Genomic DNA, 14,182 nt, shown 5'->3' on the forward strand with positions numbered 1-14,182 from the left:
TTAATTCTGGACAGCTGCTGCATCTATTCGGAAACAGAAGTTCTCTTTGGTCAGGGACTGCTGGGTAGAAAGCAGACATAAACCAGAGCTTCCAGAAGCTTCCACATGGATGGGCATGACTGGAAGAAGGGTGAGGGAGGAAAACGAAGCAGAGGGCTGGAGAGCGATGCCAAGTCTGGATGGCATCGGTTTTGCGTCTGGGTTCAGTTGTGTGGGGAACCAGCGACCCCTAACTCTTAGTTGCATAAGCCAACACATTCCTTTTTTGCTTACTCAGCTTGAGTTCGATTTCCACTGTCAACCAGAAAGAACCCTGACCAACTTGAGGGAAGGCCAAACTCCTAAGCAACGACCGGAGGTCTCGCCGCTTCCAGGGGTGCTGACTCTACAGACCCAATGGGAGGTATCCCTCAGGGAGGCTCTAGCGGCTATGGCTGGGGCGAGGACACAGGCTTTGGGGCCAACACCCACGTGTCCATCCTAGGCTTCAGCATTTGCTGTGTGCCCTTGGGCTGCCCAGTCCCTGCGGCCTCGGGTGCCCCATCTCATGGGGATGACGGAACCAGGCGTGAGACGAGGCGGGCCCAGCCTCAGTACAGCACCCGACTGGGAGACGAAATCCAGCCTCCAGCCAGCTCTTGCCCAAGGCTGGGCTGGCTCTTCACACTGCTGCGATTCTTTCATTTTTCTTCTTCTTTGAGGGAGGGTCTCACTGTCACCCAGGCTGGAGCGCAGTGGCACGATCATGACTCATCTCAGCCTTGACCTCCAGGGCTCAGGTGATCCTCCTGCCTCAGTCTCCCAAGTAGCTGGGACTACAGGTGTGTGCTACCACATCCGGCTCGTTTTTAAAAAATTTTTGGTAGAGAAGAGGTCTGGCCATGGTGCCCAGGCTGATCTGGAACTCCTGGGCTCCAGCGATCCTCCTGCCTCAGCCTCTCAAAGTGCTGGGGTTACAAGCATGAGCCGCGTGCCCAGCCCAAATTGCTCTTATACTAAAGGAATTGAGAGCGTGCCCTGGGACGCATGATAAGGGACCTCCTCTTTCGAAGGCATCACTGTCCTTTTGGAGCAGGTGGGGGAGGGGTGAATTTTCCCTGGGGATGATGGGGAAGACTTCCTGGGAGGAGAGGAGAAGGGCCTGGAGGAAGGGCTTGGGGGACCGACGCGGGGCACTGCCCAGACCCCACCCCACTCGCAGGCCCCACGGACTTAGGCCTGCAGTGGCGGGGGGGCCACAGCCGCCCGCACCCCTGAGGCCCCACTCGCAGCTGCCCCCAGCTGAGAAGCGTCTCCTTGGGAAAGGCCGTCCCCCTGCCCAGGGCAGCCCACAAGCAGCCCTGTGCTGAGGCAGCCATCTAAAGAGGTCCCTCAACTCAGGATAACCCAAGGCTCTTCCCAGCCTTCGGGCTCCCCCTGGAGCTGGCCCAGCCTCCCTGTGGCAGCACCAGGACCTGCCTCTCCCCTGCTCAGTCCTGGCCCTGGTCCTGCGCCCACGAGGGCACGCCTCCTCAGAGTTGGCGACAGGAGATCCCGGGTAGGCGGGGATGGCATGGAACCCTATGGTGGACTCAGACAATGGTGGGGAGGAGTTTGGCCGGCCCCCACCAGAACCCGGGGATGTCGCAGCTTCATTCTCGGGGGGGGTGTAACAGTGTCACAGCTTTTACTTTCAGAAGACAAACTGGAGGCAGGTGACACGCACAGGGGGCAAGAGAGAGCAGGAAGGGAGGCTGCCAGGAGCCCTGTCACCAGGGCACAGCAGGGAGGAGGCTGCTGTCAGCTGTGACCTCGGGCCTAAAGACTCCCCAGGTCAGGGGGGCTGACGGGGACGTGCATGGAGTCAGAGAGGAACTGGCTGGGAGGGTGAATGGAAAAGAGGAGAGAACAGGCCCGGCACAGACCAGATGGGGTTTACTCAGAGGTCACAAACTGGCAGCCCGCTGGCCAGACACACAATGTGTGTTTTATTTGGCCCAAGTGATATTTTAAAACATTATAAAATTAGTCACCCATGCTTGAGAGGCTGGAGGTCCCACGTAAAGCTCTGGATTTCCGACTGCTGAGAAGCCAGCAGACCCAGAGGCCCTGGCCCACTCCCACATCTGCTGGTGATTGGGTCTGAAGAGACAGTGTGAACCCTGCCCCACAGAGGTCTTGGGCCCCTCTGCCTATGTCCCCTTGCCCTACCCCTGCTGAGTGCCAGCTGGCCTCCTGGGCTGGGGTCACAGCTAACACACAGGGCGTCTGCAAACACGGCCCTCATGTGGGGCCCTCCTCTGATGCGGCACAGCCTTGGGAGGGCTGGCAAGCCCGTGCAGGCTGGTTTTGGCCCCCACCTGCTCCTCCCACTTGTATGGCATACAGCCCACCTGACTGTCCCATGAAGCTCCGTCCCATGTGGCCACAACTCCCCCAAACCCCTGAAACTGCCCCAGGAGAGGGTACTCACAGATCCCATGGTAGACCCCTGGCTCTGGCGTGGCAACTTCGGGGACAGGGGGACTGGGTGGCAGTTCCCACTCCGGGACCTGCATGCCGGTTGGGGGAGGAACAGAGAAAAAGACAGTGGTTTTGGTGTTACCCGCATAGCTGGCTATTTTTCCAGATACTGCTGCCTACCCCATGCCCAGGTAAGTCCCTGTGCCTTGTCTTGGATTTTCTGCCTTTGCGGAACCTTGGTGACTGGTGATACGGGCAGGCCCAGGAAGCCTCAGGCATCCGCATCCTTGCCAGCAGCTCTTAGAGGCAGGGGAGGAGTCTGATGCTATCAGCTGTTTAGGTTTTCTTGAACAGGGAAAGACTCAATCATTGTTTATCCAGTGAGAGGAAGGAAGGAAGGAGGGAAGGAGGAAAGAGGGAGGGAGGGGAGGAAGAATTCAAACCATGGAGAGTGGTTCTCAACCTTGACTGCTCACCGAAACAGAATCTCTAGGGTCGGGGCCTGGGCATCTGCATTTTTAAAGCTCCCCCAGGTGATTCCTATGGATGCCAGAATAAAGAGTCCTGGTCTTGGCTGGGCACAGTGGCTCATGCCTATAATCCTAGCACTTTGGGAGGCCGAGGCAGGAGGATAAAAGTGGGCTGCCCTGCCCTGCTTCTTGGGTTTGAAGCATTGCCAGCCAATTTGCTCATGATTCTCTGGACCACACGTGAGGCCAAAAGTGCCTTGAAGACTTTATAGACAGGAAAGCCAAGAAGTGGACAGAAGTGAAGTGGTCTTCCACAAGATGGAGAGAGCAAGCCCCCTCTGCAGAGGGGTCAGAGTCCCTTACAAGGGCCTTGTCTTCTGGAAAACACCGGGCAAAGGAAAGACCTCAGGGTCAAACCCTGCCTGGAGACCCATAGACCAAATCCAGGTCACAGGCATGTTGCTTGACCCATGGAAGACTTGAAAACATTTGAATTTGTTGCCAATGTTTTTAAATGAAGAGATTTTACATAGAAGTCCGGATTTCCGGCTTCCCTTGACTCTTGGCAGCTGCTGTCCTTAGCCATGGGGAGGGACGCACCTCAGCTGACCACACTTCCTGCTCCCTGCTTACTGCCCCCCCTGCCCTATAGGGTATCCCCAGGGAACGCTGTGGGGCGTCACTGCCCTGCCTCTTATGACCTTCCCATGGCCTAACCTCCTCTCATGTGGCTTTCTGTTGTCCCCGACTTTTCCCTCACCCTCTAACCATCTCCTCTTTCTCCTTATGTCCTCAAGAGCATCCCTGGGGACGTTGAGGTCGCTTCCCCTTGATGACTGGTCCTTGACTTGGACTGACCCTTGCTCTGAAGACCAATCATCTTTCATTGTTCAAGGATCTGTCTACTGATGAAAAGCATAAACTCTGGAATCAGGCTCTCAAGTTCTGGCCTTGATTCTCTTTCAAGCATGTCCTTGGGCAGGTCACTCGGTCGGCCTGCGCCTCCGTTTCCTAAATGGGGATGTTAACAGACTCTGCTCACAGGGTTGTCATGGGGGTGAAGTACAGGAACACTGTGCACCCATTCGGATCACGACATGCGCTCCAGAAACCATCACTGTGATGATCTGTGTTTTAATTGTAACTCTGCCTATTAAAAGCATTTCTAGTTCTTCCATCAAAAAAACAAGAGTGAGTGATCAAAACGAGCCCAAAGCAAAAATTCCCCAGAGACTGTCAACCTCTAAATTACAGAGATGACACAGAACTGATGTCTCTTGGCTTTGATTAAAATTTGAATACTTTCTTTACTCCGGTAAAAAATAAAAATAAAAAATAATTAGAGAATGAAATATGACATACAGGACCAAAACAAAAAACCAAAGTAGAAAAATGGGAAATGTCAAAACAGTAGCACCAGCAGCTTAAAGGATATCCATCTTAATTCTCCCTGCCCTTCTCTGAGCTGGGGAAGAAACCCTCCCGGAGGTGCCCGGCCCCTGGCCTACCCGGTCCCCAGTCCACAGGCCCGCCTGGGTGAAGGGCCGCTCCTCGCCCTGGCCGTCAGCTGTGCTGGGCCTCCCCGGCGCCTCCTCCTGCTGCAGGCCACCCGGGCTCTCCGTGTCCACGTCGAACGTCTCGTCGGAACAGAAGATGGCCTCGAGAATGTCATCGTCGGTCGTGAACAAGATCGTATCTCCAAAGTGCTCTGGGGCTGTCAGGTGACCGAGAGGACAGAAGGGTCAACTCAGCGCGAGTCCCAGTGAATGTAGGTCAAGAAGCTAAACCCGTCACTCTTGTGCTGTTGTGTAACTGATCTGTTACTGACTTATGTAAGTGAGACTCCTATCCTTCACATACCTGCAAATGGAGCCCATGCACTGTGGGAGTCACGGAGATCTAAGGAAGGGACCCGGTCGGTGAGCATCTCTGTGATCTGGCATCACGAGTAGCGTTTCATTTGCGTGGGTGAGTCCCTGCAGCGGGCGCTACTGGTGCCCCGCCCCACCCCTGCTCTTCCTTTCCATGGGACACCTTGCCTGGAAGGGGGGAGCTACGCCCCGATGTGGGGAGCTGGGCTTTATGATTGCCAGGCCTGTGGGGCCCCTGAAGGCAGAAAGACCCTGCACTTCTTGACTCCGAGCTCCCTCAGGACCGGCCGAGGCTGGGCTTCCCTAGGAAAACTATACCCTTGCCCGGGCACCCAGGTGTCCCCTAAAAGCACTCCCTCAATAAGTCACTTGCTGAAGAATCCCCTTCCAGATTCAGGTGCTTGAGGGAGGAGCTTAGACCAGCCACTCGAGCACCCCATACTGCACGGGGTGAGGAGTGGACAGGTCTGTGAGCAGGAGACCGAGCTGTTGCTGGCTGGCCAGTGGGCTTCTCCCCACAGAGCCTCAGCGAGGAGCACACAGGGGCTCTGAGAACATCCTTACGGTCCCCCTACCTCCTGTCAGTGTTCCTGAGGCCTTGGCGATCTCTCCTTCAAAGATGCACTGGGTATCCAGCCACATTTTGATGTCCTTCACGCCACGGAAGGAATGTATCCGTGATTTATTGTAATTCCAGATCCGGATCAGGGCCACGTGGCAAGGGTGTGTGAAGTTGATGGAGATGGAGTGCGACCTTCCCGGTGTGAAGGGGGCCAGCCAGACGTGCATGTCATCCTGGGTCCTGTTCACCCCATCGATGAGGTTGGTGACCACCCGGGGGTCTTTCCCATAGGCCGGCAAGATGTTGATGTCAGGGGGGTCTGCCTTAATGTCTGCAATCTGCACTGGCTCTCCCTTGGAACTGAATATTTCTATGCCGTTGAGGCCCACGTAGTGCCTGTCCCCCCACGTGGACTTGATGTCAACGACCAGGCGCTGTCCATAAGGCAAGACAGGGATTGTGAAGGCACTCGTGTGGTCTGTCTCTGCAGAGCAGCCATCCTGCCCCGCTGACAGCCTGGGCTTCTCCTCCTTCCTGGGGGGCAGTTGGTCGCCATGCCGGCTATTCCTCTGCTGCTGCAGAAACTCATCCAGGATGTCTCCCTGGAGCTCCATGCTGGAGATGCGACCCCGGTGGGAGCGGTCGAAGGCGCTGAGGGAGCTCCATGACTCGTGCAGCGTGTGTTCCTGCTCACTGCGCCACTGCACCCATGGCAGCATGTGGGCGGGCCAGGCGTCTTCTGGAAGAAAGGACACCAGAGGGGGACTCCCTGTTAGCGGCACGCCTGGAAGTGGCCACCCTGAAACTGCCTACCCCAGGAGCTCCCAACCAGGCTGGGCCACCTCCAAGGGAGCCAACTAGAAACCGGGGGACTGGCTCCTGGCTACCTCATTGCCTGAGGGGCCGGCCTGGCACTTGGGGGCTGGGAATGTCACCTTCCTGCACTGCAAGGGGTCCTGGCACAGAGCCTGGCTCCTTTCCCACACAGCTGGGAACTGTCCTGCTGACACTCAGGGTGGTAAAAATGGTTTATGGGTACCCAAGTTAGAACTCGGTTGCTTATAAAAACAAAGTAATTTTTAATAGACCTTGCCTTTTCCAAGAATGCAACTGCCATGTAAATCAAGGGAAGACTGTCTGGCTGTGTCAGAAGCTTTGCCAGGGGTCGTTCCCCACTTCAGAAACTCCTATGACTGGGCAACGCGGCCGCCCAGAGCGCCTGAGTCAGCAGCTTGAGGGGCTGCACCCAAGACTGGCAGTCACATGACTCTCACGGTGTCTTCAAAGACAATGAAATGGCAGGTAAAAGGCTCATAAAAGAATGTTGAGTGGAATAAAGTCAGACACACAATTTTCGATGCAGCATATCCTAGTATTGGTGACATGCACCAGTGTGTTAACAGGGATGTTCCTGATTTCTGGGTGGGGAGTAGGAAGGACTTTTTTTTTTCTTTGTTACTTTATCTTCCACGTTTCCTACACGCATAACTTTGATAATCAAGAAAAAATGCTACTGAAACCTCAATAAGCCAGACATGCCATAAGGTCCGGAATCTCCTCGTACATGTGGCAGAACCTGTGTCCGTGCATGTGGGGAACATGGGTGCGGTCCTCACGGGATGGCCCTGGAGGTATCTCTCTTCCTCACACAACAGGGAAGTGGCCCAGTGTGGTGGTTCACACCTGTAATCCCAGCACTTTGGGAGGCTGAGGCAGCAGACTGCTTGAGTCCAGGAGTTCGAGACCAGCCCAGGCAACATAGTGAGACCTTGTTGCTACAAAACTCAAAAAGTTAACTGGGCATGGTGGCCCATGCCTTTAGTCCCAGCTACTCAGGAGGCTGAGGCAAAAGGATCACTTAAGCCCGGGGGTTCGAGACTGCAGTGAGCCATGATTGTGCCACTGCACTTCTTCCTGGGTGACAGAGTGAGACCCCAACTCAAAAAAAAAAGAGTCCTCACTGCCACTCCACAGCAAACCTCCATCTAAGGTGTCACTCTGGAAAAACAGTCGCTGACGGCACTGACACTGTTTTTTCTCCTTTCATATTGCACCATGCCCTGCACTCCATTCTCTGCCTGTCTCCTAGGGGGCCCGGCGCGATCAATTATCTCCTCTCCAGAATCTTCAATCACTCCTTCCTACTGGTACCTTCCCGCACTCTGCCTGCAGACTCACATAAATCTCTCCTACCTAAAGAGAAAACAGAAAGAGGAGGCTGCCGACTTGCTCCCGTGGCTCACGCCGAACGCTGTCCTGTTTTCTCCCCCTGGGCTCTGACGCCACCTCCCACCGCTGCCTCTCAGCTCCCTGCCTCTCAAGCCTCTTTCTGTTGGGACTGTTCTGCCCACCCAGACTTGGCTTCCCCTTCTCCTGGAAACAATACTGGTTTGGGGATCCTGCCAGCTTCAGGCCTTCTAGACTGGGTCAACACAGACAGCATCCTTCCAAGGCTCTCCTTAAACTGGCAATTCCAAGCTGCTAAGATGTAGGCGTGGAGTTGCCAAGGGCCATTTGGCGACACCGTGGAGGACTCAGCCTGAGAATGAAGCCAACAGAAGGAGGGTCCTGATCACACCCTTTAGCTCCTGGATCCAGTCATGCCTGAAGTCAGAGCCCCGGGGGCTTTCTGTCTTTCGCATCCGTAAGACTCCTACAATCCCCATACCCTTCCCTTGAAACAGGTGTCCCCAGGTAAGCAATGGCTCCTAGTCTTTTCTCAGTCCTCAGTCCATGCTTGTCATCCCAGGCCAACCCTTTCCACCTGACATTGGTCCCTCCACCAGCTTAGGAGGCACCATACCACCCGGGCTCCCTGCCTCCTGCTGGCAGCGCTTGTCTCTCCACCACCCAGAGCCACTCTCCGGCACCCTCAGTCTGGGGCTGGACCAAAGTGCAGGATGGTCCTCCCTGACACTGCAGTCCTCCTGGGCCTCATTCTACTCCTGGCTCCCAGCAGCCACTACTCCACTTCACTTGCCAGGTGCTGCCATCTCCTGCCGGCACCGTCATTCAGTGCCCATGGCCTCTGGGGAGTCCAGTGTCTGCTCTGTCACTTCAATCTCCACGTGACTAAGACGGAATTTGCCACTGATCCTAAAACGGAGTTGGCACTATTTCCCCTGCACTAGTGAGAATCAAGACAGCCTGACTGACTCTCCCCCTGCCCACAGGACTGACTGTGGCACCGGCAGGCTCCTGCACCTCCCCCCTCACTCCCCATCTCCTCTGTACCCATGCTGGCCCTCCTGCCAGGGACACCACACCCTTCTACCTCCCAGCTCCTCTGCAGCCATGCTGGCCCTCCTGCCATGGGCACCGCAGCCTCTCCTAGCCTCAGAGCCCTGGCTGTGCCATCTGCCAGGAATGTACTTCCTCCAGATGCCCACTTAGCTGGTGTTTCTTGTCACCCTCCCATTGGAGAGGCTTCTCTGCCACCTCAGTCTTGCTCCGATGTGTCCCCTTGCCCAGAACAGTCTTGGTGCATGGAAATGCCGATGAAGGGCAGGTGGTGGGCACCACCACTGAGCACCCTGGCATCAGGCTTGGTGGCTCAGGGATTCCCCCAGGACCTGCCCATCCTCCTGTACCCGGTCTCCTCCCTCCCCTTTCTCTTCTGCCATTTACAAAGGCTCCAGAAGTGTCTTCTTTCTCTCCTCCCAGGCATGAGGCTTAGCATCTGGCAGGAGCAATACCATGGGGATCGGCCCGGGTTGGTCTACAGTGCTCCAAGGAGACAGCACAGGCGTCACGCGTCAGGGCCTCAGCCTGCGTTTCTCTACCCGGGTGTGAGAGACAGGTTTTTTAACCTGTTCACCCCCAACTGTATACATGGGTTTATAGGCAGAGTGGTACAGCCTGACTCCAGGACCTCTGGCTGTGATAGTGGCTGCAGCTCACGTGTCTCTCTGCAGGAGGACACATTATCGCCCCTCTGTGAGCGTCGAGGAGCTTCTGGGACCAGTGCTTTGTCCTGCCACTGTCGGCACTTCCGTCCACAATCTGAGCGGACAGCAGGAGGCGGCTGCTTCACCCTGCAGTCAGCACAGTCTGGGAGGGACACCAACTACGAGGGACAGGACCAAAGACTCCAATATCTCTGGGTTGACGCACAAAGGGGCACAATGGGGCTCCAGAGGTGAGTTTACCCAATCAGCTGCCTCCCCACAGGCCGTAGAGATGCTCCTTCCAGAACACGCCATGGGGAAAGTGCAGAGAGGCACAACAGAGCCGCGTTTATGCAGGGTCGGCCTTTAGCTTTCACTGAATGGACAAGGGGTGGACCTGACCCAAGCGGACCTATCAGCTTCTTGCCCGAGACTCTGGAATTGGTTGCAGAACAAGAGCTGGGTCATGGTCACTCCAGGGTGGCAAGGCCATCTTCTGCCATGTGAACAGGGCAGAGAAGCTGGTGCCACAAGGAGCCTGAGTGCAAGAGGACCCGCAGGGAGGAGGAGGCGGGATGTAGCAGCCCTGGAGAGACAAGACTCGACGTGCATCTTGCCGGTGATCCCCAGAAGGAGTGGGGAAGTAAGGCAGGGCGGGCAAAACAAACATCTCACAGGTGAGGCTGAGGTTGGGTGCGGGGAGCCTGGCTGCAGGGCCCAGATCTGCAAGCAGTGGAGTCTGAATTCATGTGGTCTGACTCCTAGCTGATATGCTGCACTCCTTCCCAGGAGCCAAATCTGAGTGCAAATATTTAGAATCCCTGCCCTTCTAGATCCTCCTTTTAGAATCGGGAACGCCCTTGGAGATAATCTACTGCAAAGTTCACAAAGCTCTCACAGTGAGGCCTGCCAACAGATGTGGCTGGTTTTTTTTTTTAACACACATAGTGGTTTAAAAATAATCTCAATCAGTTGCCAATGTCAAAAAATAAGACTATTCTACATTTCTGGCTTCTCTTTAACAAAGGAAAGAGGCTGGGTGCAGTGACTCATGCCTATAATCTTAGCAGTTTGGGAGGCCAAGGTGGAGGATTGCTTGAGCCCAGGAGTTCAAGACCAGCCTGGACAACATAGTGAAACCCTATCTCTACAAAAAAAAAAAAGACCAACAACTTAGCTGGGTATGGTGGTGCATACCTGTAGTCCCAGCTTCTTAGGAGGCTGAGGCAGGAGGATCACTTGAACCCAGGAAATCAAGGTCAGCCTGGGCAACATAGTGAGACCTTGTCTCTACAAAAATTAAAAACTTAGCCAGATGTGGCAGTGCACACCTGTAGTCCCAGCTACTCAAAGAGGCTGAGGCAGAAGGATTGCCTGAGCCCAGAAGGTCAAGGCCACAGTGAGCCGTGACTGTGACACTGTACTCCAGCCTGGGCAACAAGTAAGACACCCAACTCAACAACAACAACAACAAAAAGAAAAATGGAAAGGGGAGGTCTGGAACCCTGGCCTTGTATTCTTAAATGCCAACAAAAAGCCTGAGTGGAGAAGCAGCTACCTGCTTCAGGTGGATTGGGCGTTCCAGTTTCCCAAAGTCCTCACCGCTCCCCATGCTACTTCCCGCACCCAGGCAAATGTCAGTTGTACTTTATCATAACCCTTGTGTAATGTTTCCCACATGAGGTTAAAGATCAAGTTAGTCACTAGAGAACAATGTGGCCATCAAAAGCGGAAGAACAAAGTCTAGACTGGAGAAGCCCTATGCTGCCAGAAAATGGGCAAAGGGACGTATCTTGGTGGCAACAACAAATATATCTACGGGTTTAGCATGAAACATGTTCTGGGACGATGGTGTCTGAGTGAGACTGCTTACCTCTGCTGGCTAGCTGGTTGTCAGCATGGCTGCTGCTGGGAGCATCCTTCTTTGAGCCCCTCCTCCCACTAGCAGGGCGCTCCCTGCTGGGGGGCTGGTCAAAGATGTCTGCGTCATCACTGCAGACCTGGGTTACCCTCTGGGGTCGCTCACTGGCGATGACATTCCGGCGGGTCACCTGCCCTTGCTCATGCCTGGGGCCTTTCTCCCCTGCCACCGTCTCTCCGGGACCCTCACTGGTGACGTCGTCCGACAGGGACCTGCCTTTCCAGGCCTGTGACTTCTCGGGACTAAGCCAGAGGGGTTTGGGCTTCCTGCCTCCCTGCTGTCTATCTTTCCCCATGGGAGAAGGCTGCAGCCAGGATGGAGTTTTCCCAGGTGGCTCGGAGATTTTTCTGCCCACGAGGTTTTCCAGCTGTTGGAGCAGAGAGGGTGCCTCCTCAGGAGGAGGGCACTTCCCAGGTGGGGAGGCGGGAGGGGTGCCAGGCAAGTCACCCACCGAGGCGGGGGCTGCCAGCAATCTCAGATCTTCCTCTAACTGGGACAGACTGTCCTTCATGCAGTTAGTAGAATTCTTCCTTTCACCAGATACATCTTGTGAAGACAGCTTCCCGTGCACAGATGCACCAGCTGGCTGCAAGTGGCTGAGACCCGGCCCCACGTCCCTCTCTGTGCCAGCCGTCCTGCGGACACCTTCGCACCCCCCTGAGCTTATGGTGTGCTCTGCTCCCCCACTCTCCTCACTCTTCTGGCCCACCAGGATGCTCTGGCCAGCCAAGGCCTCTCCACCTCCTTGGTCTAATTGGCCGTCAAAGATGAGGTTTTTGTTGACATACAGCTTCACGTTCTTGGCACCAATGTCAAGATCCTGAAACCACAAAATTTAACAAAATGAAGATGCGTAGAAGCCAAAGAGACCCCAAAAAGAGAGCCGTGAAATGCTAGAAACATGAGCTTCACAAGGCTACAGCACCCAAGTGTTACACAAGGCCTGGTCTCACTTCTGTGCCAACCGTTACACACTATAATTCAGAGGACTTTCACCAAAAGATGCCTCCATAGCGGCCTTCCTCGCAGCCTGCTCCCATGGGGATGTCTGTAATGGCCTGCTAATTGGTCTCCCTGCTTCCCACCTCTTGCGACTTTAGCCTCACTTCACATGGCCACCAGAGTTAATTTTCTACCAGAGCAGGTCTGCCCAGTCACTCCCTTTGTGAGGTCCTTTGTGTTTTCTCACTGCCTAGAGTGGCTTTCTTCAAAGTATGGTCCCCGGGGCGGTGTATATTAGAAGCACTGGGATGTATATAAAGCCCAGACTCCCCAGGTAGGCTCCGTGGGTGTCACAGTTTGGGCACCCTGAAAGCACAACCTGAGGCAAACTCTTGGCTGCAAGTCACTTAAAAAGTGGGAAAACCAGATAGGGCAGGATAAAAAATATTTTTGAGTCGGAGTCTCACTCTGTGACCTATTCTACCTACCAGCCTACTCTGTTGGACTAGAGTGCAGTGGCAGGATCATGGCCACCACAGCCTTGATCTCCTGGATTCAGGCAATCTTGCCTCAGCCTCTGGTTAAGTTTTTTCTTTTTTGCTGAGACAAGGTCTTGCTATGTTGCCAGGCTAGTCTCCAACTCCTGGCCTCAAGCAATCCTCCCATCTTGGCTTCCCAAAGTGCTAGGATTACAGGTGTGCACCACTGCACCCAGCCAAAAAACATTTTTTTTTTGAGATGGCCACTTCCTTGGCCAACTGGGCTCCTTCCCATGGGGCCCTCTGAGGAACCGCAGAGTACATCTCACAGATGTCTCTCTGAAGACTGGGTACCTACCCGCGGCTTGCCGAAGGCTGCCCTTGAACACTAGCTCCCACATGCGCGCCAGCGGAGTCGCTCGCAGGTGGAAAGCCTGGCCAGCCCAAGGCAGGCCCTGTCAGCACACTGGGACATCCCACTTCCGTGGCAGCTGCAGTCCAGGGGAGCCGAGGGGAGGCATTGTGGGGGCCACTGCCTCAAAGACGCTCTCCAGGGAATCTCACTCGTAACAGTTCTCAGAGGATGCCGGGAGCTGGAGAATCCAGGTCCCTCGGGATGACACGCAGGAGCCTTCACAGAAGGGTCCCGTCCCACCTCCCTGTCTCCTTGGCCCCCAACACATCTGTCCTGTGGCCCGTGTTCTGCAGGGGATGATGAGCTTCCTCTGGAGCTGGAGATAAAGTCATGCCTCCTCCTACGACCACCCCCATGTCTCCTCCACATCCCAGTAAAGCCCTTTTTCCAGCTTTATCAGGAAATACCATACATACCCATCCGATATGCTGTGCACACATAAAGAGCATGGCTTGGGTATGTTCTAACATGTGTACACACCCTGAAGCCCTCTCCACGCTCTGGAGATGAACATGCCCGTCACTTCCCAGCCTTGGGAATCCTTCCGTCCCTCCCTCCCCTACCTCCTGTCTCCGACCCAGGCAGCCACCCACTGCTTGCCCCCGCAGACAGTGTTTGCCTTTTCTGGAATTTTTATACTAAGAACTCATGCTCACTCTCTCTCTCTTGCCTGGATCCTGTCACTCCGCATACCTGCTGGAGACTCATCTGTGTTGTGTAAATCAACAGCTTTTCTCCTTTCTATCGCTGAGGAATATTCCACCGCAGGAACCTGTCTGTCACCCTTTCCCGGAAACTCTGAGCCTCCCTGTCACTGTGGCCCCTCCTTCCCACCCCCCACCACTCCCCTTGGGCTTCTGCCTCTACCTCTACGGGGAATCCATCTTGCCATGGACACTGATAGCTGGTGACAGGCCACCCTTGTGGGTCTGTCTGGCGTCATCACTAATCGGGCCTTCCTTTTACCCTGAAGGGTCCTGGTTTGGACAGTCAATGACAGGGCTGGGTGGATGGCCGAGTCCGGGGGCCATTCTCAGTCCTCGGGCAGTGCGGCAGCTCAGCAGTGTCTGTGCAGCCGGCCACACCTCCCCCGGGGCGGGTCTCCTTCCACAGGCTTCCGTGGCTCTGCATCTGCCCGGTCCTCCTCCTGCCTCGCTGGCCCACCTGTCCAGGCCACTGTGCTGGGCCTTCTC

At 55.3% G+C, this 14,182-nt stretch overlaps 1 protein-coding gene across 1 annotated transcript in view; it reads right to left on the reverse strand.

The window, feature by feature from the left end:
* The window catches only part of KIAA0556 (KIAA0556 ortholog), a 135,906-nt gene that overhangs the window by 15,471 nt on the left and 106,253 nt on the right, over positions 1-14,182 (reverse strand). The window contains exons 14-17 of the mRNA XM_008056238.2: positions 11,106-11,973; positions 5,359-6,084; positions 4,421-4,626; positions 2,453-2,531 (exon numbers count right to left, since the gene is read on the reverse strand). Of these exons, the coding sequence (XP_008054429.2) occupies positions 2,453-2,531; positions 4,421-4,626; positions 5,359-6,084; positions 11,106-11,973 (1,879 nt within the window). The remainder of the gene's footprint in view (positions 1-2,452; positions 2,532-4,420; positions 4,627-5,358; positions 6,085-11,105; positions 11,974-14,182) is intronic.

Source organism: Carlito syrichta, unplaced genomic scaffold (assembly GCF_000164805.1).
Source record: "Carlito syrichta isolate Samal-C Ts95f unplaced genomic scaffold, Tarsius_syrichta-2.0.1 Scaffold302297, whole genome shotgun sequence".
Taxonomy (NCBI): Eukaryota; Metazoa; Chordata; class Mammalia; order Primates; family Tarsiidae; genus Carlito; species Carlito syrichta.